Raw genomic sequence first — 24,117 nt, 5'->3', positions numbered from 1 at the left:
GCCTCCTTCAGTACGCTACTTTCATTGATCAAGTTTGTCTGCCATAAAGAAGCCCCTCTGTTGTATGTTTCCAAACTCTGAAACAGCTAAAAGAATTCTGGACTAGAGAGACATATATGAAGGCAAAACACCCTTACACATAAAATAAAAATATAAATAAATAAGAATTCCTCCTCCATTTTGCTACGGCCAGATATATTTGGTCTGGGTGACCACAGGAGCACATAACAGTTACTATGATTATAAAAATACTCTCTTGAATCCATACCAACAATAAGCTGCCCGGCTAAGTGTCTTTAAACTTCTGAGGACTCTTAAGTAGAATTAAGGAGCCAGTAAAATGCTTGGGAGCTACTTTATTTCACACTCTGCAGAAGGAAAAATGGGACCTACCCCTTCAGCTAAAAACAGCTATATTTGAGGGGCTGACTCAGTAAGAGCACTAGCTGCTCTTCCAAAGGATACAGCTTCAAATCCCAGCACCCATGTGGAATCCCCATAACCCACTATAATAACTCCAGTTCAAGAGTATCTGACACCCTCCTCCAGGCAGTTCTGTAGTGCAGGCAGGCAGACACACACACACACACACACTCAGGCAAAACATCCATAGGCACATAGTAAAAGTAACTAAATTTTTAAAATAAAATTTTTCAAACAAAAACAGCTGCACTTCAGACAATCAGCAAACATCTAAGTGTGGTGTTTTAAGTAATAACTTCCTTCAGGAAGTGGTGGCGCAGACCTTTGATCCCAGCTCTTGGGAGGCAGAGGTAGGTGGATCTGTGAGTTTGAGGACAGCCTGGTGTACTAACAGAGTTCCAAGACAGCCAGGGCTATTAACAGAGAACCCCTGGGGCTAGAGAGATCGCTCAGTGGGTAAGAGCACCGACAGTTCAAATCCCAGCACCCACATGGTGGCTCACAACCATCTGTAAGGAGATCTGACGCCCTCTTCTGGGGTCTGAAGACAGCTACAGTGTACTTACATATAATAAATAAAAAAATATATAAACAGAGAAACCCTGACTGGGGAAAAAACAACAACAAAAAACTTCTTAGAAAAATTTCTACTAAAAATATACTGGAATCTTTCTGTGCCAAGAGTGATGGCAAAGGCTTTGGACAGAGTGAAGCAGCCCTAACACTAATAGAAATCAGTTTTTTTCAAGGAAAAGATGTTCGTATCCCCGTATCTCCCCTCCCCACATCTCTTAACACGCCCCCTCATCAATTTAAAAGTCCATGCAATCCACTTGAGATTAAAGCTTGTAGTAGTAAAGTTTGCAGTAGTAAATACTATAGTACTCCCTTCAAGAGAGTATCTTTTATTGCTAGATGGGAAGAAAAATCAAGTAATTAGAAGCTCAAGTTTTATTACAAAAGCATACTGCTCTGCTTTTGTGTACTACGACTGTAACCTGCATTAAGAGGGAAATCCTCCCAATCTTCACGTAACCAAGTCCTCATCTGACCAGAGTCGCTTCTCAGCCGGGAACCTCCTCATGATACTGAGGTGCTCTCCAGGCCCTTCTTATTTTCCTCACTCTAGATTTCACCTCCCTATTTGTACTCTGGAGAGTTAACTGAGTCATCTGAGCTTGAAGAGGGAGTAAGAGCTTTCCTCGTCTGGACAATAAAACTGAGTCCTCAGTGGGTGCTAATAAGTTAATATTTAAAAAGTAGTTAATATCTGCCTAAAAAATTAGTTAACAAATGGTGGTTGCTTTATGAGTGTTTTGTTTGGTGTACTGGTAGTTTAAATAAAACAATGTGCCTAACAGGCTCAAACATAAATGAACCCTAGGGTCTCCAACTAGTAACACAACTAGTAATACTGCTGAGACTGGAGGAAGTACGTCCCTGAGGCGGCTCTGAGAAGTTACAGCCTCCTCCCCAACTTCCCTGTATGTTTCCAGGCTGAGATAAAAGGTGTGATCTGTCAGCTTCCTGCTATTCAGAGCTGTGGCCATGCCTCTCCCTCTGGAACCAGAAGCTCAAATAAACTTTAAATTACCCTAGTTCATTTTGTCACAACAGAAAACTAATACACTCAACTATGATATCCAGGCTGACCTTGAACCCAAGCTCCTTCTGTCCCAGTCTCCCAGTCCTGGAATTAAAGGTGTGAGCTAATATACTCAGCTCTAGAATTTGGACTTTAAACAAAGAATAGGTTAGAATCATAGGTATAGTTTATCTTCCATACTTAATGGGTAACATAAATGTTAATTTTCTCTTCAAGCCTTACTCCAGAAATTAAGTAACAAAGTCCTTTACCCAATAACATGCAAGGTTTATTAGCACATGCTGCTCCAATAATAATACGCAGGCAGAGTTAACACAAAGACACTTGTCAAATCATTTCCTAAAATTCAGAACCCAAGATGGCAGACACTAGCCTCTCTGAACTCAAGAAAATTCAGAAACCTTCAAAGCAAAATCTTCCAACAAAATGAGCAAGACTCTCAGGACAAAGGACCACATTATTTCTTGATCTTCCAAACCCAGCACAATGCCAGGACCAAACAGCATTCACTAATGCTGTTAAACAAATGTTATCTAATGGCTGGAACACAAGAAAAGTCTGAAGTAGAGTCATCCTCCCGCCTTCAAAACATTGAAGTAAATAGGAAAGCTTTCTAAGTACAGAAGAAAACAGACAATCCTAGGGTCACTGTCCAGAAAGGCAGTCAGAAGTAAATGGCCTCTTAATGAACCTCTGCAGTCTTCAGCAATACATTTGAACAGTCTACTGTATTTGTCATCAGTATATGACTCCTGGCAACAAGCAGAGCCTTCAGAGGTTGGCTGTACTTTAGTTACACTCTCCTTCTAAACAATGGCAACTCAATATAATGAGAAAATAAATAAATAAATGCTAAAAAGAAACCAAAGTTCTTGTTTCTGGATTTGCTCTGCTCAACAGATCTCTCAGCCACATTCAAAATGGAGCCCTGAGTAACACCCTTCAAAGAGAACTAGTGTAAAAACACAGGCCACTGATATGCTCTGAATAACAGCACATCTAAACTCCATTTCCAACTGTGAAAGCAGCTAGTCACTGAAAACCAATGTAAAGGTAAGAATACCTGATGACTATAAATTGTTTGCACACCTCATATTACAGCTAAGTTATTAGCATATTTATTGTTAGTGCTCATATTTGGTGCTTTGCAGTTTAATAACTGGACTAAATTACTAAATCACCCCCTACCAGTAGAGTTTTGGCACAATTCTCCAAGATCCTATTCCTACTGTGAGGATGGCAACAAGGAAAAGCAAGCACAGATTTCTAGCGACTAGATTCAGACACAACTGATGAAAGACAAGTCCAAGCTTCCCCAGGAACACCCACTTTCAACCACACCAGCTCACTTACCTCGCCCATAGCTCTCCCTTCCAGAGCAAGCGCTTGAAAATCATGATTTAATTCATCCATAGAGCGTACCTAGTGTTCAGAATAGAGGGGAAAGTTTTACGTCAGCATTATGAATACTACATACATTTTATGCACAAATAAAGTCTTTTCTATATTTACTTTAAGAAAGCAACAAGCACAGTAACAAACCTCAAGGGATTAAACAGTCACTCACCTTTACCCATTAAGATTCAGAAATGATCCCTGTGTTACCCTACCTACTACCTTCATTTTCAAAGCATGAAATACACATGACAAGAATGCTAGCTACTATTCCCATGCTTTAATAAGCAGAGGTCAGCACAGTGGTGCTCAATGGGGAGTCTCTGATCTGTAATAGCTCTCTTTCAGCAGTCAAGTATGAGGGAGGCCAGTTTAAACCAACATGCTTGGGTAACTCCAAGAGATCAAGCTGCAAACTGTACAGAGTACCCCAACATCTATCTATAAAAAGCAGTCCCAAGAAGTCCCCAAATATCAAACAAGGAAAAAAGAAATAGCATATAACACAAGAAACCTTCCTCACATTTCACTAAAGCACATCTATTTAAACTTCCATTTCATCAGCTCCAACAGCATTACCTGCTAAGATGACTGGATTGAGGGACTCCCCACGTGGTACAAGGAAAGAACTGACTTGTTCTCACACTCACACGTGCATGCACACACAGAGACATATGGTAGTAATTACAAAATAAGATAACTTTAACAGTGAGGGTAAGACGAGACAGTGTACTCAAAGTAGCCATTTCCATCATGCCACTTACAGGTCAGAAAACATGGCAAGTTTTAGTGTGAGTTTCAAAAGATAGCCTTTGCCATCTGCTATCTTCTCAAATATGACCAACAATCCATCTCTGCTTTCTGAAGCTAGTCTCTGCTAAGATATTTTTGAAAGAAGGCATTTCTGCACACCTAAAAACAAGACTCCTGAAGCAGGGGCCTCAATAAACCTGCTGTCCTATTAGCCATCACCTTCCCAGAGTTGGTAGACAATTTCTAGGAACTAAATTTCAAGGTTGAGCTAGGGCTGAGCCAGGAGAAAGACAGAACTTAAAGCCAACTTAATAACCTAGGCATAGTGCTGCACCCCTTTGATCCCAGCAGTCAGAAGGCAGAGGCAGGGATAGCTGTGAGTTTGCTGCCAGCCTGGTCTACAGACTGAGTTCCGGGAAAGCCAGACTACAAAGAGAAACTCAGTCAAGGGGAAAGAAGAAAAACTTGTTAGACTGTCTTAATTGTCAATATAGTGTATATAAAACTACAGTAGCACTATTGCTTTCTATCACATACTTTAAAATCTACAGAAGATAAACCGTGTGTATTAAGCAATAACAACTTGGGAATATTTGCTTTAAAAAAAAAAAGACGTAAACAAGCTAAGTATCACTTAAATAATCCCAGCACTTAGAAGACTGAGGCAAGAAATCACAAATCCAAAGCCAGCCTGAGCTTACCAAATGTTCACTGTAACAGGCCCTGCAGAGCTGGCCCTAGGTTAAGGACACCTGCTACTGGGATAAAGGCCTAGACTGACTCCAGGCGCTCACTTGGCAAAGCTCAATCAAAGGCATCCAGAACGCCAAGTTTCAGGGATGTGACACCCTCTCCTGACTTCCATGGGCACCAGAAACACAGAGTACATACATACATACATACATACATACATACATACATACAAACAAACAAACAAACAAACATACTCAAAACTTTTTAAATAAACTTAAAAAAAAACTATAGCAGAATTTGGAAAGCACATCGGTCTGTATCTTACAGTGTGATCTATCTTATATGAGAAAACACTAAACAATTCTTGGACACTTAAAAAAAATACAAATACAGGTTTAGTCCTACTGAACACTTGAAATCTTGTTCATATTTCCCAAAGAAACCAGGAGAATTAGACAGGAAACATACCCTTTCACCTTCATGTCTCTTTCTGCATTCTGCCCCTCCCAGGCTTCCTTTTACACCTTCTTTTACTTTATCACTCCCTCCAGGCCTCCCTGTTTCCAAGTGACCCACGTCACCTATACTGGAAACTGATATTATCCTTTCCCGATCTACTGTGTGCTGCGCCCTATGCTGAAAAAGTGTCTCATTTCCAAAAGCTTGCTTTGCTGAGATACTACAAACTCCATTTAAAAATTTCACCTACAATTAACCAAAGCAAAAACAAACAAAAACAGGGGAAATATTCTCAAAGATGTGTATGAACTATTCAGAAAGCTGTCTGTCTTTATAGGAGTTCCATATGATATGGTTACTACCATCTAAAATTCTTCCTTTAAAAACAAAATTATCAAAAGAATCAAAATGGAGGATAAAAATGTAGGCTATCTAAGAAATGTGTGACCTAGGGAACAAAGCCTTTCTCACCATCAAGAGGAAAGGCTGGCTGTACTTACAGTCAGTAGCCAACCCTTCTCACCAAGACTGGACTTTCTTCCAAGTTATTGTACTCTCTGCCTATCTTTTCTTCAGAAATCTTAGACTAGCAGGTTATGTTAATTTCTTGTCTGGTAATTCTCTTTTGAATCTACTAAATTTCTATAAACTCTTCTGTCTTTCCACAAAAAACAGTTCTCTTTTCTTTGTGGCATTTGTGAGGATTACCTAACTCTCTCACCTGGGCTTCCCATTGCTGTCCCACAGTTACCTCCTCCCATTTTAAGTATTTAAGTAAGTATTTCATAGAAGTATTTAAGTTTAAGAACACCACCACCACCCTTTTTAAGTATTTATTTGTATCTTATGTGTATGAATGTTTGTCTGCATGTATACCACATGCATGCCTTGTGTCCCTGGAGTTCTGTGAGCTGCCATATGGGTGCTGGCAACCTCAAGGAGTGTTCAGCCATCTCTGCAATCCAGACAGCCCTTCATCAGAGCATAGGAAGCTGACTGGGGAGCCTGACCTGAGCACAAGCATCTTCACCCCACCTCAGAACACCATCATCCTTATACTGTGAGTTCCCTTTCCTCTTCCAGAGCCCAGGACTTCCTTTCAAAAGGCCCAATACCAACCTTTTCTTCTAACAGGGAAGTATAGATGCTGCCCTACATTTTAACTCATTAATCTGATGTTTTGTCACATAAGGTCTTGCAAAATTAAATTATAACAGGTAGAAGGCAAAAGAGAGCACATCATAAAATAAAAAGGCCAAATTTTACAATGTGTGTGTAAAGTTTTCAAGACAGGGTTTCTTGCCACCCAGCGGTGTGGTGCACTTTGTTTCTACAAGTCCCTGAAATTGACCTGCTTCCTTGCCCCCAAGAGTAAACAGCAAAGATTGCTGAGTCACTCTCAGACAACCCAGGCTGAGATGACTTTTGAGGCTACACCAGCAAAGCTGCCAACAGGGGACTAGAGCTACCAGCAAAGGACACTTTCCAACCTGCTGAACTGTTTACATATAGTGTGTCCAGCGAGCTCCAGGTTCCCAACTTTTGTGAGCTATCACCCATGCTAGCTTTGGCAATAATACAGCTGTCCAAGGTACTTCTGTTCCTTCAGTAACCCTCACCCATCCTTATTCCTGTTAAGAAGCCCCAGTAAAACTCACTGGTTCACCAAGATGGACTTTGGTGGTATTCATACTTTGCTCTCTGTCCTAGGCTTCCTGTGTGGGGAGGGAAGGAGGGAGGATTGCGTCTCCCCAGAAGTCTATTAACACAACACTGGAATATCTTGATTTCTAAACTATGGCATTTCAGTGTATACCCATTATTTTCCCTTTTCAAATCTAAGCAAATACAATAAGTATCCATTCAGACACTACCCTAGGGCCCCAAATGAACCACTGCTCTATCCCCACCCATGACAATCTTCTTTTTTTAAGTTGTCATTGAAATAAAAAGAAAAAGCATGTGGAGGTGGTGTACACTTTTGATCCCAGCCCTCTAGAGGAAGAGATAGGTGATCTGTAAGTTTAAGGTCAGTCTGGTCTACACAATGAGTTCCAACACAGCCAGGACAATGAAACCCTGCCTCGAAATATCAAGAAGAAAAAGACAGACAGACAGACAGACAGACAAAGGAGGTACTCTAAAATCCTTGACCATTGTTCTGGACATTGATTCTCCCCACTCTTGTCTTCTTGCTGGCCTAAAGCAGAAGTGAAAGGGGTTGGGAAAGAGATGCGACAGGATGGACTCAACAGAACTCTTTTTAAAAGTTAATGAAACACTCATAAATGTTTCATAAATTGTAATTTCTTTTAAATACACTTGCAGTCACTGGAACCACAGAATAAATACACACAGTTAAGCCCTGTGCTGAGGGTATGAATGGCCCTCAACAGTAATTCTAGTACTGTGTGGGTTCGATCCTCAGCACCACTTAGAAAGACAGGACTGGAGAACATTCTAATTAAAGCTCTGCTAGCATTCCAGCCCTCGGATTATTATCCCCCAGGTGCAACAGTTTATCCAGTCCTCTCTTGCATAAGAGATAAAACTCAGACAAAACAGGGTGTCACTACTCAGTACTCACTAACCTGTACTAGGAATTTCTTTTGAGAACAAATTTGTTCAGTTATAAATATACTTAGAAAAAAGTCAATTAACTTAAACACCTGTCAAGAAGAGCAACTTCCAGGCCTAAGAGATAGCTTAGTGTTAGGAGTACTTGCTGCTCTTCCAGAGGACCCAGTACCCACATGGCAGCTCTAGTTCCAGGAGATCCACTGTCCACTTCTGGCCTCAATGACCCCTGAATGCTTATTTATGTGCAGGCTCATACGCAGGTAAGATACCCAGACACATAAGATAATAAAATAATTTAAAAAAATGAAAATGAGCAACTTCTTGCTTCCCCCACCTGTAGCCAGAATGATCCCAAGAATAACTCCCCCTTAAGTAACTAATTCCATAAATCCAGGGGTGGCAGACACCTTTAATCCAGAGCAGAAGCAGGTCTGGTCTACAAAGTGAGTTTGAGGACGGCCAGGGGTTGACAAATTTCAGCTAGAGATGGACATTACAGGGCAATGCCAAGAGAATGGTTCCCACTTCCCCTGAGTGCTCTCTGAACTGAAAGCTTAACCATTTACATAGATATCTGTACCTTCAAAAAGTAGGCAGTCTAAATAGCAACAATCAAGCAAATGTCCAGAAAGCAGGAACTGTACCCTACAGGCAGAGGCTGTCAAATGGCTCTTGTCTTGCTTCACAAGAAACCAGTAGACTCTAGTGACTTTTCTAGGAATCCCACAATAAGCTTTATGAATTTTATTAATATCCATGTCACTTGACCTGCTAAATTGCCTAAGTATTTAAATTCTAAGAATATGGGCCAAGATTTATTGACAAAAATTTCAGATTTCATATTATGAGGAAAGCAGCACAGAGCTAAAAAAACAGCAGTTATTAAATACCACATGTATTTCAAGGATGGGGGGAGGGGCTAGTTTTGTTTTTCGACACAGGACTTCTTTGTGTAGCTGTCTTGGACATGGCTCTCACAGAGAATTTGCCTGCCTCTGCCTCCCCAGTGTGTGTGCCACCACAGCAGAATTTAAAGAACTTGATACAGCTACTTAAAATGTCTACTTTTTTTAGGGTAGGAGTGTTTGACGTCTGTGCAGTACATGCGCACGTGCAGGCCTACTGCTTGTGTAGGCCAGGAGAAGGTGTCAGTTCCTTTGGAACGGGAGTTATACAGTTGTGAACTGTTGCATGGTTGTTGGGAACTGAACATGGGAGTTCTATGAGAGCAGCAAGTACTAATGTTCTGAGCCACTACTCCAGCACCCTAAAACATGTCTACATTTTTAAAGTGACACACACGTACATAAAAAGTAGGACAATACAAAGTGCCACCCAAACAGACACCACATCTAAGTAATATACCCAAATGTTAACTCACAACTTCTAGAGCTGGGGCTAGTAAAATAGCTCAATCAGTAAAAGCCTGAGGACCTGATCTGATCCAGGCTAAGGTGGAAAGAGAGAACTGACTCTGGAATACTGTCCGCTGACCTACTGAGCCCACACTCAACACGTATACATCATACAGACACACACTAATAAAACAAAGCATAAAACTGTTTTGCTAGAAGCCTGGGTAGCCGAGTAGCTGGATCCCAGGTAGCTTCATGGTAGCATACACATTCCCAGCTCCAAAGCAAATGTAGAGGCTAGAGAGATGGCTCAATGGTTAAGAGCACTGACTTCTCTTCCAGAGGATGTAAGTTCAGTTCCAAGCACAAATGGAGGCTTATAAGCACCTGTAGCTGCTTATCCAGCTCCAGTTGAGCTAAACATCTGTGGCTTCTGTCAGCCCCTGCTCACACATGCACATACCCATAAATGTGAGCATCATGTAAAAGGGGGATAAGGACCCCAAGTTCTAGTCAGTATGGGCATTGACTTGATGTCTTTTGTAGTGAGAATTCTGAAATTTTAGTTTCTTTAAAAAACAAAAACACAGAAATATTGAGTGTGCTTGTGTCTTAATCCCAACTGTGGGGCTGCTTCGGACTGTCCACAGCAGCTGACTATGATTTGCCTCACGCTCTAACAGAAGCATGGTTTTGCCAGCTGCAGATAATTTCTACAATTGTGTGACTTTGGAATTCTGGGAACTTTTTAGAGGCTATATAACTGTGAGGGCCCCAAGAAGTGGGGGTAAATAGTTGTTGGTCATTTAGGGTAGTTGGTTGCAATTAGTAGCTATGCTCAAAGAAGATATTAAAGAAATTAGATTCAAGCACTTTCCTAATTCCTCTCTTGCCTTTACCCTTGTTTCTCCCCTGTCTACTTTTAAGGGATCAAACAGGGAGGGCATGATAAAGGGCAGGGGGAGAAGAACCCACAAAGTAGCAACAATCACCTACATGTCTCAGTCATCGGCAGTGAAGAGACACCTATATTTTTTTTTACAAAGGAAATCATTTAGTTGGGAGCTTCCTTACAGCTTCGAAGGGTTGTCCATGATCATCATGGCAGCAGGAGCACAGAAGCAGCACAGTACCGGAGAAGTAATTGAAGGCTACATCCTGACCTACCCAGGCAGGCAGAAACTTCAAAGCCCACACCCAGCAACACACCTCCTCCAACAAAGACACAGCTCCCAGCAGGTCACCAACTGGAGACTAGGAATACAAATATAATGGGGGCTATTCTCATGCAATCCACTAGCTATATAGACCAACACTGAAAACACAGCAAGACTCTTTTGATAAGGAAGAGGGCAGGAGATGTGGCTCAACAGGTAAGTGTTCTTGCAGAGACCTGGTACAGTTCCAGCACCCACATCTAAGCACTACAGGGCAACTCACAAGCATCCACATCTAGTTCCAAGGAATCTGATGCTGTTTGTTGTTGTTTCTGGTGGATTTTGTTTTTTAGTTTAGTTTTGTTTTTATTTTTCCAGAACAGGATTTCACTCTGTAGCCCCTGACTGTCCTGGGACTCAGAGGATCCACCTACTCTGCCTCCCAAGTGCTGGGATTAAAGGCGTGCAACCACAACTACCCAGTTGTATAGCTCTAGTTCCTAATAAGGAATGGAGACAGGGTCAAGCACTGTTTGAAGCAGAGAGACAGATCCCTCTTCAACGCCATCATGACAGATGTTATAACAGCTGGAGCTTACTTATTACATCTTCAACACTGTTCACTGCTCAGTTCTCAAAGAAACATTGTGAATGAAATTTTCTAACATTTTTGAAACAAAGCAAAAAAAAAACAAAGGAAAGTTAAACCCTCCTTGCTCAGTTACACAAGTAGGCCAGCTCCAGAACCTAGTGGGGCTCACCTTTAATCCCAGAACTCAGGAGGCAAAGACAGACAGATCTTTGTATTCAAAACCATCCTAGTTTGTAAATCGAGTTCCAAGTCACCTAAAGCTAATAGAGAAACCATATCTGGGGAAAAAAATAAAAATAAAAACTAAGGCCAAACTTGTGGTAATGTATATCTTAAAAATAACAGTACTCAGCCAGGCGGTGGTGGCGCACATCTTTAATCCCAGCACTTGGGAGGCAGAGGCAGGCAGATTTCTGAGTTTGAGGCCAACCTGGTCCACAAAGTGAGTTCCAGAACAGCCAGGGCTACACAGAGAAGCTGTCTTGAAAAAGACCAAAAAAACAAAAACAAAAAACAAACAAAAATAACAGTACTCAGGAGATAGTGACAGGCAGGTGTATAGAGAGCTCTCAGTGCTCCTTTAAGAATATTGGCAAGAATTTAACATTGGGGTAGGGCAAAGAAGTAGGCTCAGGCAAGAAACTGACACTGGGCTAAGACAAAGAAGTAGGTTCAAGACCTAGATCATCTTGATAAGTCCCTTAATACTATGGTACCTTTGTTTATGTCTTGTTTAGTCCTTGACTACTTTGTCTTTGACCTAGGACTGACCCTATTTTTGCATGTACCTAGAATGATATAAATGCAGACTGAAAAAAAGCAAACGTGCCTCAGCACTTCTTAGAATCATACTATAATGTTGTCTTTTTGGTCCTCACTCCCTCCCCTCAAAACCCTGTGGACTGGCTTGGTCAGATAGTACCTCAACTTTGGAGCTCAAGTACAATAAACGATATAGTGAAGGGTACAGTGAAGCATACAGTAAAGGGTGCCGTAAAGGGTACAGTGGAGGATGCAGTAAAGGAGACAGTGAAAGAGTGAAGGGTACAGTAAAGGGTGCCGTAAAGGGTACAGTGGAGGATGCAGTAAAGGAGACAGTGAAAGAGTGAAGGGTGCAGTGAAGGGTACTGTGAAGGGTGCAGTGAAGGGTACAGTGAAGAGTTCTGTGAAGGGTACAGTGAAGGGTACTGTAAATGGTACTGTTAAGGGTGCAGTGAAGGGTACTGTGAAAGGTACTATGAAGGGTACTGTGAAGGGTACAGTGAAGGGTACAGTGAAGGGTACTATGAAGGGTACAGTGAAGGGTACAGTGAAGGGTACAGTGAAGGGTACTGTGAAGGGTACTGTGAAGGGTACTGTGAAGGGTACTGTGAAGGGTACTGTGACGGGTACTGTGAAGGGTACTGTGACGGGTACTGTGAAGGGTGCACTGAAGGGTACAGTGAAGGGTACAGTGAAGAGTTCTGTGAAGGGTACACTGAAGGGTACTGTAAATGGTACTGTTAAGGGTGCAGTGAAGGGTACAGTGAAGGGTGCAGTGAAGGGTGCAGTGAAGGGTACTGTGAAGAGTGCAGTCAAAGGTACAGTGAAGGATACTGTGAAGAGAAAAGTGAAGGAGACAGTGAAGGACACTTTAAGGAAAGGAAGCATGGGCAAAAGGAAATATAGAAAATTTGGGCTAATGGTGAGTAAGCCATGTAAAAAATGGGACAAGGTAATGGCAAAATGCTTTTTATGAGCATATGCTTAGAGTTTTGCTAAAATCTAGAGTGAAGATTAAATCTCACAGATGCTTTTAGTTTTTGGACAATAATTAGATAGTTTAGACTCTACACCTGAGAGGGAGAATGGGTTTCAGAAAACCCTACCCCTGTCCTGGGATGCTTGGGCAAAAGAGGAAAAAAAAATGAAAGTAAGCTGTTCAGAGCTCTCCTTGGGCTAGGAGGAGGCTGGAAAACATGCTGCCTCCTCTCTGGCTCCCAATGGGGGAATGCCCAGTCCTAGTTCTGGGTCCCTTTGGTGAAAGGAATATCATCTGGTTCTCTACCCTCTCTATTGGTGCACCAGTCTGCCCACATATATCAGTTAATGTCTATGGTTTCGCTTCATTGCTTTGTTGCTCTGGGTTTCACATTCAAAAGAAAAAATGGTTAAAACTATCTGCTGGCCATTCACCCCTTGATTTAGTTTTTAACTCATTTCAAGAATTTTTTTGTTAAAAAAAAAAAAAAAAAAGAAGCCGGGCAGTGGTGGCGCACGCCTGTAATCCCAGCACTCTGGGAGGCAGAGGCAGGCGGATTTCTGAGTTCCAGGCCAGCCTGGCCTACAAAGTGAGTTCCAGGATAGCCAGGGCTACACAGAGAAACCCTGTCTCGAAAAAAACCAAATCCAAAAAACCAAAAAACCAAAAAAAGAAAGAAAGAAAAGAAAAGAAAAGAAAAGAAAAGAAAAGAAAAGAAAAGAAAAGAAAAGAAAAGAAAAGAAAAGAAAAGAAAAGAAAAGAAAAGAAAGAAGAAATGCTCTGAATTGGCAGGACAAAAACTGGTACTGCCCTGCACCTGTAGCTAGCAGTCTAGTGCAGTTGGAAAAGCCCAGCCAGCGACTGTCTGTCTATATAAGCCTTTCTTAAAGGAGCCAGCCGCTTCTTGGCTTCTCTGGACAGGAAGCTGATGGTTGTTTCTCCTACAAAAATCTGTGATTGTGATTATTGGGTTCTACAGGTGACAAGGTGCTCCTCCCTTGAAATTACAGCTAGAAAAAGTAAGAAAATTTTGTCTGTCTACTCTAAATGGGAGTGGGAGCTGGAGAGATGGCTCAGCAGTTAAGAGCACTGACTGTTCTTCCAGAGATTCCGAGTTCAATTCCCAACAACCACATGGTGGCTCACAACCATCTGTAATGGGGATCCACTGTCCTCTTCTGGTGTGTCTGAAGACAGCTAAAGTGTACTCTTATAAACAAAAATAAATCTTAAAAAAAAAAGATAGGTGTGCCCACTTCATGTTTGTTTTTGACTGTTCTGTATCTCTGGGTTATAGATTATAGGCTTATAAGTTATTGGCTATTGTTAAAAATTTATAACACATTAGCCGGGCATGGTGGCGCACAGCTGTAATCCCAGCACTTGGGAGGCAGAGGCAGGTGGATTTCTGAGTTCGAGGCCAGCCTGGTCTACAGAGTGAATTCCAGGACAGCCAGGGCTACACAGAGAAACCCTGTCTCAAAAAACCAAAAAAAAAAAAAAAAAAAAAAAAAAAAAATTTATAACACTGGTAAAAGAAAGTTGGCTTAAAACTGGTAACTCAGCAGTTAAGAGCACTGACTGCTCTTCCTTCCAGATGTGGCTCATAACCACCTGTAATGGGATCTGATACCCTCTTCTGGTGTTTCTGAAGACAGCTACAATGTACTCACATACATAAAATAAATTTTTAAAACTCTTTAAAAAGAAAACAAAAACTGGTAACTCTGGGTTGGAGTCATTCTGGGCAACAACCCATGGCAGGAGCCAACTCAGGGAAACAGGTCTCTAGAGATACCTCTACACTGGAATAATATTTTATGTAATTCCTGTCATAGAAAAAACTTATAAAAGATAGGATTTAAAACAATGTTTCTTTAATGAGGTATTAAAAGGTATTAATCCTCAGCCTTACTCCAGGGGCTTCTTGCCTGTAGAGTGCTCTGGCATTGTCTGAGGATAGAGAAGAAAGCACAGCTCCCTCCCTAGCAAGACTGCTTTCTTGTGGGGCCTACAGTTTGGGCTGACAGCAAGTACCAGATAGACATCTTATACACATGATGTCTGTACTGTCTAAACATGACATAGAGATGCTGTGCATAGAAGGAAGGGCATGCATGGGGAGAGCCAAAGTAAGATGTTATTTATGGGACAAATCAGACTGTTACAAAATAACTTGAATTGACAGATCATAGGTGTCAAATATCTTCCAGTATTCTCAGAAATGTTAACCTAAGTACTTTGTTTCCTCTCAGAAATAAATGAATGAATGAATGAATAAATAAATAAATAAATAAATAAATAAATAGTATTAAAAGCTACACCTTCAGCAGGGCAGTGGTGGCGCACACCTGTGTTGAAATCTAGCACATCTAATATGGTGATCTATCAACCAGCTTTTGTTTTATTGCTGTGAGTATGACCAGACCTTGTATTCTGAAAAACCCTTACAAAATTTGGAAGAAATGAGTCAGGCTTTAAGCAGATTCAAGAGGGCTGGGGGTTTGATTATTGCTGTTAGAGCAGCCACTGCTTCTACAATTGCTTTGATGCAAGAAGTTGAAACAGCTACTTTTGTTAATCATTCAGCAGAAAATGTTACAAATGCTCTGAGCATTCAAGAAGATCTAGATGAGGATTTGGAACAATAAACTGATACTCTTTATGATACTATTAAGAATTATTGGAGAGGAGGTTCAAAGTTTAGGAGTAAGAAGCCATCTCCGGTATCACACTAAATACCAATGGATTTGTTCAACTGTAAACTTAACAATGACAGCCACTATCATTGGGAGAAAATTCAAAGACACTTGCAAGATATTTGGCATAAACCTTTTTTTTTTTTTTTTTTTTGGTTTTTTTGAGACAGGGTGTCTCTGTGTAGCCCTGGCTGTCCTGGAACTCACTCTGTAGACCAGACTGGCCTCGAACTCAGAAATCCGCCTGCCTCTGCCTCCCAGAGTGCTGGGATTACAGGCGATTTGGCATAATTCTATCGCCTCTCTGGATATTGTAACTTTGCATAACAAAATTATGAATTTAAAGAATGCTGCTATGCTGAGTTTTGATGCTGCGGATACTGTATTTCTATCTTGGACAAGCTTCAAGAATGGCTTGTGATCATTTTGGCCCTTCTTGTCCTGGGAATACTTTTATTCCTGCCCATTGTGATAAAACTTGCCTTTAACAACTTCGGCATGTTGGCAGCCAAAATGCATGGCTTGAAACTAAAACAGACTGGAAGTCAATGGCAGTTAAGTTTCTGCACAGAACCTTACCAACCTAAGACAGAAATGCATTGCTTTAGCTAATGCATACTCAATGACGGGTTATGAAGACATTCTCATCAGAACAACCTAAGACAGTCTTGTTTATGAAATAAAAGGGAGAAATGTAGAGAGCTCTTGGTGCCACCTCAAGGATATTGGCAAGAATCTGAAATTGGGCTAGGGCAAGGAAGTAGGCTCAAGATCTTGATAAGTCCTTGAATATCTTGGGACCTTTGTTTATGCTTTATTTGTTCCTTGACTACTTTGACTTTGACCTAGAACTGACCCAATTTTTGCAGTGTGCATAAAATGGTATAAAAGCAAACTGAAAAAATGTAAACCCACCTCAATACTTGAGGGGGATATACTATAATGTTGTCTAATTCTTTTTTTAATCTTCATTCCCTCCCTAAACCCTGTTGACTGACTGAGCCAGAAAACCTATCTGGAACAAATAAAAATAAAAACTGAGGCCAAGCATGGTGGTAGCCAAACTGGTCTTCTTAAAAATAGCCAGTCTGGCCGGGTGGTAGTGGTGCACGCCTTTAATCCCAGCACTCTGGGAGGCAGAGGCAGGCAGATTTCTGAGTTCGAGGCCAGCCTGGTCTACAGAGTGAGTTCCAGGACAGCCAGGGCTATACAGAGAAACCCTGTCTCGAAAAAAACAAATCCGAAAAACAAAAAACAAAAACAAAATTAAAAAAAAAAAAGTGGTGGCGCATGCCTTTAATCCCAGCACTTGGGAGGCAGCAGCAGATGGATTTCTGAGTTCGAGGCCAGGCTGGTCTACAGAGTGAGTTACAGGACAGCCAGGGCGAAAGAAAGACAGACAGACAGACAGAAAGAAAGAAAGAAAGAAAGAAAGAAAGAAAGAAAGAAAGAAAGAAAGAAAGAAAGAAAGAAAGAAAGAAAGAAAGAAAGGAAGGAAGGAAGGAAGACAGACAGAAAAGAAAAGAAAAGAAAAGAAAAGAAAAGAAAAGAAAAGAAAAGAAAAGAAAAGAAAAGAAAAGAAAAGAAAAGAAAAGAAAGCCAGACTGGTCTTCGTACTTGTAGTGAGTTTAAGGCCACCATGAGCTGCATAGTGAAACCCTATCTCAAAATAAAACACCCAAAGAAAATAAAGTTTCTAAATGGGAAGGAGGAGCAGAGCTCACTCTATTATTTATTTGTTATGTCTATGGGCATTGCCTACACATGCATGCTCACTTACTCTGGAAACCAGAAAAGCATGTACCCTGGAATTGGAATGACTGACAACTGAGTTACCATGTAGGTGCTGGATATTAAATCTAGGTCCCTGCAAGAGCAACGTTCTTAACCACTAAGTCATATCTCAAACCTTAAAACTTAGTATAACCCTTTAAGTGTTGTAGGTTTGTGACTGCCTTTTAAAAAAACTTAGGTCTCTCAAGGCCTATGAGATGGTTCAATAATAAAGATGCTAGTTACAAAACTTGACAACCTGAATTCCATCCCTAGCACTCGGTGTAGGACAGAATTCACTACTGAAAGTTGTCCTCTGACGTCTACACTTGTGCTGTGTGGAATATGAGTCCTATATACACAAAATAAATCAAATGGTAATTAAAAAATGCAAATGCCCAGTGTAACATATTGAGAAAGGTAAAACTGCAAAAACAGTAATAACTAGAAACAGAGGTGGGATGGATTACTAAAGACAATAGGCAGGGCAGACAGTGGTGGCGCACGCCTTTAATCCCAGTACTTGGGAGGCAGAGCCAGGGGGATTTCTGAGTTTGAGGTCAGCCTGATCTATAAAGTGAGTTCTAGGACAGCCAGGGCTATACAGAGAAACCCTGACTCAAAAAAACAAAAAAACAAAAAACAATTAATTAATTAATTAATTAAATTTTTTTAAAAAACCCAGACAACTAGAACATTCCATGTCTACATTGTGATAGTACAAGCATACATTATCACAAACTCTACAGAACTGCAGGCCAGCTGGGTACAGTGGTGTAGCTATAGTTACAGCTACTCAAAAGGCTAAGAGAAAAAGATCACCTGAGCCCTCGTTTAGGCAGCACAGAGAGACTCTATCATTAAATAAACTAGAGTTACGTTTACCATAAAATATGCCATTTATCAGGGCATGGTGTAAAACCCCTTTAATCACAGCACTTGGGAGACAGAGGCAGGAAAATCTCAAGTTCCAGGACAGCCAGAGCTACATAGTAATACCCTTTCTCAAAAACCAGTAAAAATGCCACACTAAAAAAAGGAAGGGAGGGGAAATGGGGCACATCTGTATTTCCATCTATAGAAGGCTAGGTAGGACAGGATTACAAAACCAGGTTAGTCTGGACCACATGGCAATACCATGTCTCAAGTAAATGAGGTAAACCAGGCATGACAGTGAATGCCTTTAATCCCACAAAGGCAGAGAAAGGTGGATTTCTGGGAGTTTAAAGCTACCCTGGTCTTTAAAGCTAAGTTCCAGGCCAAAATTGTATATTGAGATCCTGTCTCAAAAAGCAAGATAAAAGAAGGGGAGAAAAAGCACATAAAATATAGCATTAATGGGCTGCATTACTTTCCCATCCAAAAAGTGAGGGAACATTCAAATTACATGAAGTCCCACATAATTTCTAAAATGAGACATAAATTACTACCTTGGTCAATATTCTATTGCTGTGAGGAAAACACCATGACCACAGCATTTAACTGAAGCTTACTTATAGCTTAGGAGATCTGCTATTGCTGGGAACACAGCAATACACAGGCAGACGGTACTAGAGAAGTTACCTGAAGAGTTCTACACCCTGATCACCAGGGATGAGGAAGACTCTGGCTTGGCTTGGGCTTTTGAATAAAACTACCTCCTAATCCTTTAATCCTAGATTTAAACTTCTTTCTGGTCACCCAGAATTGGCACTATGAACCTCTGGGGTCAATTCCCATTCAAACTGCCAACCAATAGCTATTCACACAGACATTTTATTTTGTTTTCACCTGCTTCAAGAATACGGTCTCACTTCCACCTAAGACTGACCTCAAACTCAGAGCAATCCTATACCAGCCTTTTTTTTTTTAAGATTTTTATTTATTTATTATATGTAAGTACACTGTAGCTGTCTTCAGACACTCCAGAAGAGGGCATCAGATCTTGTTACAGATGGTTGTGAGCCACCATGTCGTCGCTGGGATTTGAATCAGAACCTTCAGAAGAGCAGTCAGTGCTCTTAACTGCTGAACCATCTCTCCAGCTCATATACCAGCCTTTTTTGAGTGTTGAGGTTATAGGAATGCATTTTTAAAATTCAAGTATTTTGAAAATCATAACACATTTTTTGTTACATTATGATTTATTTAGTGTGCATAGGACAGAGGATTATTCACACATGCCACAGCACAAGTGTGGAGGTCATAGAACAACTTTTTTATTTTTTCAAATATTTATTATGTTATGTATATGAATACACTGTACTTCATCTTCAGACACACCAGAAGGGAGCATCCAATCCCATTACAGATGGTTGTGAGCAACCATGTGGTTGCTGGGAATCGAACTCGGGACCGCTTTTAACCGCTGAGCCATGTCTCCAGACCCAGAAAACAACTTTCAGGAATAAATTCTCTCCTACAGTGTGAGTGCCAGGAATGGAAATCAGGTTGTCAAGCTTGGCAACGAATGTTTTAAAAGGCACAAATCAGAGAACACACAATACTTTAAGGTTCTTCAATACAGCCTCTAGAAGCATGCTCACTGTTCCTTCAAGTCCAAACTATCTCAGTATTCAAGATCCTACACTCAATTTCACAAGTTTATCAAGTTAAAATGACTTAATACTCTTCAAAATAAAACACACCACACAATACATCTCAAAGTGCCCTGATGGCATAAAGTCTTCACTCATCAATTATACATTGCTTGCCAGGTGCTAGGAATAAAAGGCTTCAAAAGGCTTCTTTGAAAAAGTTTCCCAGGTGGGCAGTGGTGGCGCACTGCCTGTAATCCCAGAGGCAGAGACAGGTGGATTTCTGAGTTCAAGGCCAGCCTGGTCTACAGCGTGAGTTCCAGGACAGTCGGGGCTACACAGAGAAACCCTGTCTTGAAAAACCAAAAAAGAGCCAGGCGGTGGTGGTGCACGCCTGTAATCCCAGCACTCTGAGAGGCAGAGGCAGGCGGATTTCTGAGTTCGAGGCCAGCCTGGTCTACAGAGTGAGTTCCAGGACAGCCAGGGCTACACAGAGAAACCCTGTCTCAAAAAATAAAGAAATAAAATAAAATAAAAATATAAAAAAAAATCCAAACCCCCCCCAAAACAAAACAAAACCAAAAAGAAAAGAAAAACCAAAAAGGAAAAGGAAAAGAAAGAAAAAAAAAAAGGTTTCCCAAACCTTAACTAACACTCTTAACTAATGAGCACATAAGGGTTTTTTTTTTTTTTTTTTTTTTTTTGGTTTTTCAAGACAGGGTTTCTCTGTGCAGCCCTGGCTGTCCTGGAGCTCACTCTGTAGACCAGGCTGGCCTCAAACTCAAAATTCACCTGCCTCTGCCTCCCAAGTGCTGGGATTACAGGTGTGCACCACCACGCCCGGCTGAGCACATAAAGTTTGAGGGAACCTGAAAACATACATGAATGACAACTCACTGGAGTTCATTTGTTTACTGAAACAGCATGGTAACATCCAATGGAGACATAGAAACGTTCAACCAAACACCACACTGGCATAACAGTATCCAACTCTGGAAGAAAAGAGGGAGCTAGCAAGGGCTACCAGAAATGAAGGTACTTTTAACAAAAACTTGAAGGTTCATGTGTATTGAGAATTAAAAACCTCATAATGCTAAGTAAATATGTTTTTGTTTTAATCCTAGCTGTGGAGTATGGGGTTGCTTCAGAGTGTTCAGAGCCACTACCTATGATTGTGTACTGCTCTACAAAGGGCATGATTTATGCCCACTGCAGATAGATTATGTTTAGAATTCTGGGGACGAGAGGGTATAAATCTGAGAGCCCTGGGATGGCATAAGGCAGTGGAGGCTGCTCCATCTGCTACTGATGAATGGAGATATCCTGCTGGAGATTGGACTTGCCCCAAGAAACCCAATGACCCTAATCAGCAGGAAGTAGTCTTTCTCCTCTAACCTTCTTTCTCTCCTACCTAGTGGTGGGGATTTGGAAAGGATTGGGATGGAATAAGGGTTAGTTTGCCAATACTCATGTATTTGAACAGTTGGCCCCCAATTGGTGGCAATTTGGGAATGGTGTCTTACTAGATGAAGAATGTCACTGGGGACTGGCTTTGTGGTTTCAAGTCTAATGCCATTCCCTCTGCTCACACTCTCTAGCTGTTTCAAGATATGATCTCTCAGCTTTCTGCTTTCAGCTTTCTGCTTCAATCACCATTGCCACCTGCATAATGATGATGGATGGACCACTAGCCCAAATAAACCCTTACTTCTATTAAGTTGCCTTAGCTCTGGCCTTTTACCACAGCAACAAAAAATAACTAATACATTATTCTCTACTACAACACACCAGAGAAATCCTTATACTATTTATGTTTACTGCTGCACTACTCACAATAGCCAAGACAGAAAAGCCTAGAACTAACCTGACAGCTATATGGAGAAGGAATATATGGCACAAGCCAGGTGTGACTATATGTAACTGTAATCTCAGTACATACAAGAAGCAGCAGAAGCACCGCTTAAGGTCATACATACATACATACGTACATATATATGTATATATATTTTTTTTTAAATTTAGCTAAACTTTCAGGGAAAAAGGAAGAATAGGAAGGTGATACATATACTTAACTATATCATATCAGCTGAAAGAAAACATTGTTTTCTCTCACATGCAACATCTGGATTTTTCTTTCTTTTTTTCTTTTTTTTTTTTGAGACGGTTTCTCTGTGTAGCCCTAGCTGTCCTGGAACTCACTCTGTAGACCAGGCTGGCCTCAAACTCAGAAATCCGCCTGCCTCTGCCTCCCAGAGTGCTGGGATTACAGGCGTGCGCCACCACTGCCCGGCTCTTTTTTGGTTTTTCATTCATTCATTCATTCATTAAATAGCATCATGTGGAAGCACTGCACAAACAATATTTAAAAAATGCATGTTTTAGCCGAGCGATGGTGGCACTCGCCTTTAATCCCAGCGCTTGGTAGGCAGAGGCAGGAGGATTTCTGAGTTCGAGGCCAGCCTGAGTTCCAGGACAGCCAGGGCTACACAGAGAAACACTGTCTGGGGGGGGGGGGGAAGCCGGGCGTGGTGGCGCATGCCTGTAATCCCAGCACTTGGGAGGCAGAGGCAGGTGGATTTCTGAGTTCGAGGCCAGCCTGGTCTACAGAGTGAGTTCCAGGACAGCCAGGGCTACACAGAGAAACCCTGTCTCGGAAAACCAAAAAAAAAAAAAAAAAAAAAATGCATGTTTTGACAAAGTTACAGATTCAGTACAACTACAGTAGAGACAATGAAAAAAGCAGAGAGGTGACCTGCACCAAGAGGTCCTGTTATACTATTTCAAAGGGAAGTTGATGTTACTCTAAATTCAAGAGAAAATAAAAAGATATTGGCCTGGCTAAGAGGCACACTCTTGTAATCATTCCCAGCACTAAGAAGAACTGTCACAGAGTGAGGCCAGCCTAGGCTACATAGTAAGATCCTGACCATCTGAGGCTACAAAGCCAAACCCTATCTTTTAAAACATGGTAATAACCACAGCTCAATTGGTAGAGTACTTGGTCGTAGGTAGGAAGTCCTGGGATTAATCCTCAATAACACATAAACTGGGTACTGGGGGTAGATGCCTGTACCTGACACTTGGGAGACAGTAAGAAGAAACAAACACTCATTGGCTATACCTTTAGATGGAGTCCAGCCTGGGATACAAGATACCTGTCTCAAAAAGGAAAAAACAAAGTAAGGGCTGGAGTGATAGCTCAGCAGTTAAGAGCACTGACTGCCCTTCCAGATGTCCTGAGTTCAATTCCTAGCATCCACATGGTGGCTCACTGTAAGGGGATGTGATGCCTCTTCTGGTATGTCTGAAGACAGCTACAGTGTATTCATATACATAAAATAATTTAAAAAACAGATATGCACAAATTGTCTTGAAGGCATATTCTGTTACTGCCCCTTGCGGCGTAATCAAGGAAAAGAAAAGAGGAAGAGAACAGAGTAGAGCAAAGAGGGTGGGAAGCTCTATTCTGTGCTGAAGAGATGGCTGGGTGGTTAAGAGCACGGATTACTGCCTCCAAGGACCTATGTTCAAGTCCCAGCACCCACATCTCTTAAGTCCAACTCCAGATGATCTGATACCTTTCTGACCTCTTCCTACATGGGTACACACAACAATAAAAAAAAAAGTTAAAGAAAATGTTTGTTCAAAAAACTCTATTCTGCAGTAGTATTTAAAGGGGGGGAGGGGAGTTGAAGAAATGGCAGCAGTTAAGAGCACTGACTGTTCTTCCAGAGTCCCTGAGTTCAATTCCCAGCAACCACATGGTGGCTCACAACCATCTGTATGTATGGGATCCAATATCCTCTTCTGCAGCAACAGTGTACTCATATACATAAATAAATCTTTAAAAAAAAAGTCAGAGGCTAGAGTTGGCTAGCTCTTTTATAGACCCTGAGTTTGGTGGCCAGAACCCACGTCAGGTGGCTCACTTGTGACTCCAGCTCCAGAGAATCTATCTGATGGCCTCTTCTGGCCTCCTCTGGCACCTGCAGGCATGTGACCATACACATACACATATACATATACAAACAATAAAATTGTAGAAGTGGCTCAGCAATTAAGAGCACTTAATGCTCTTGCAGAGGACCCAGGTTCTGTCCCTAGCACTCACACAGCTGCTCACACTACCTGTAGTTCAAGTTCCATAGAATCCAAGACTCTTCTGGCCTCGATAGGTATGTGTACACACATGCAGGCAAACATTATTACACACATAATAAATCTTTAAAAAGGGAAAACGGAAAAAAAAAAACATCAGACAAGAATGCCAGTACAAGCTAGTGATCCCAACACCCAGGAAGGCACAGGCCAAAGAGGTGTGCAGACAGTTCTAGACCAAACAGGCTTACAGACAGATGCTGTGTTTAAAAAAAAC

General features: G+C 41.3%; 1 protein-coding gene and 1 non-coding gene across 22 annotated transcripts in view; one reads left to right on the top strand and one right to left on the bottom strand.

Annotated features, from left to right (window-relative positions):
• The window catches only part of Pum1 (pumilio RNA binding family member 1), a 118,278-nt gene that overhangs the window by 75,703 nt on the left and 18,458 nt on the right, over nucleotides 1-24,117 (bottom strand). For all 21 annotated transcript variants that reach the window (XM_052177527.1, XM_052177517.1, XM_052177519.1 and 18 more), the window contains one exon: nucleotides 3,383-3,451. In XM_052177527.1, coding sequence (XP_052033487.1) covers nucleotides 3,383-3,451 — 69 coding nt within the window. The remainder of the gene's footprint in view (nucleotides 1-3,382; nucleotides 3,452-24,117) is intronic.
• LOC127681999 (small nucleolar RNA SNORA49) lies at nucleotides 14,655-14,785 on the top strand. Its single transcript, XR_007977307.1, has one exon. It is a non-coding gene; the product is annotated as a small nucleolar RNA SNORA49 (small nucleolar RNA).

This window comes from Apodemus sylvaticus, chromosome 3 (genome assembly GCF_947179515.1).
Source record: "Apodemus sylvaticus chromosome 3, mApoSyl1.1, whole genome shotgun sequence".
Lineage (NCBI taxonomy): Eukaryota > Metazoa > Chordata > Mammalia > Rodentia > Muridae > Apodemus > Apodemus sylvaticus.
This window is presented reverse-complemented; position numbering and strand designations above follow the sequence as displayed.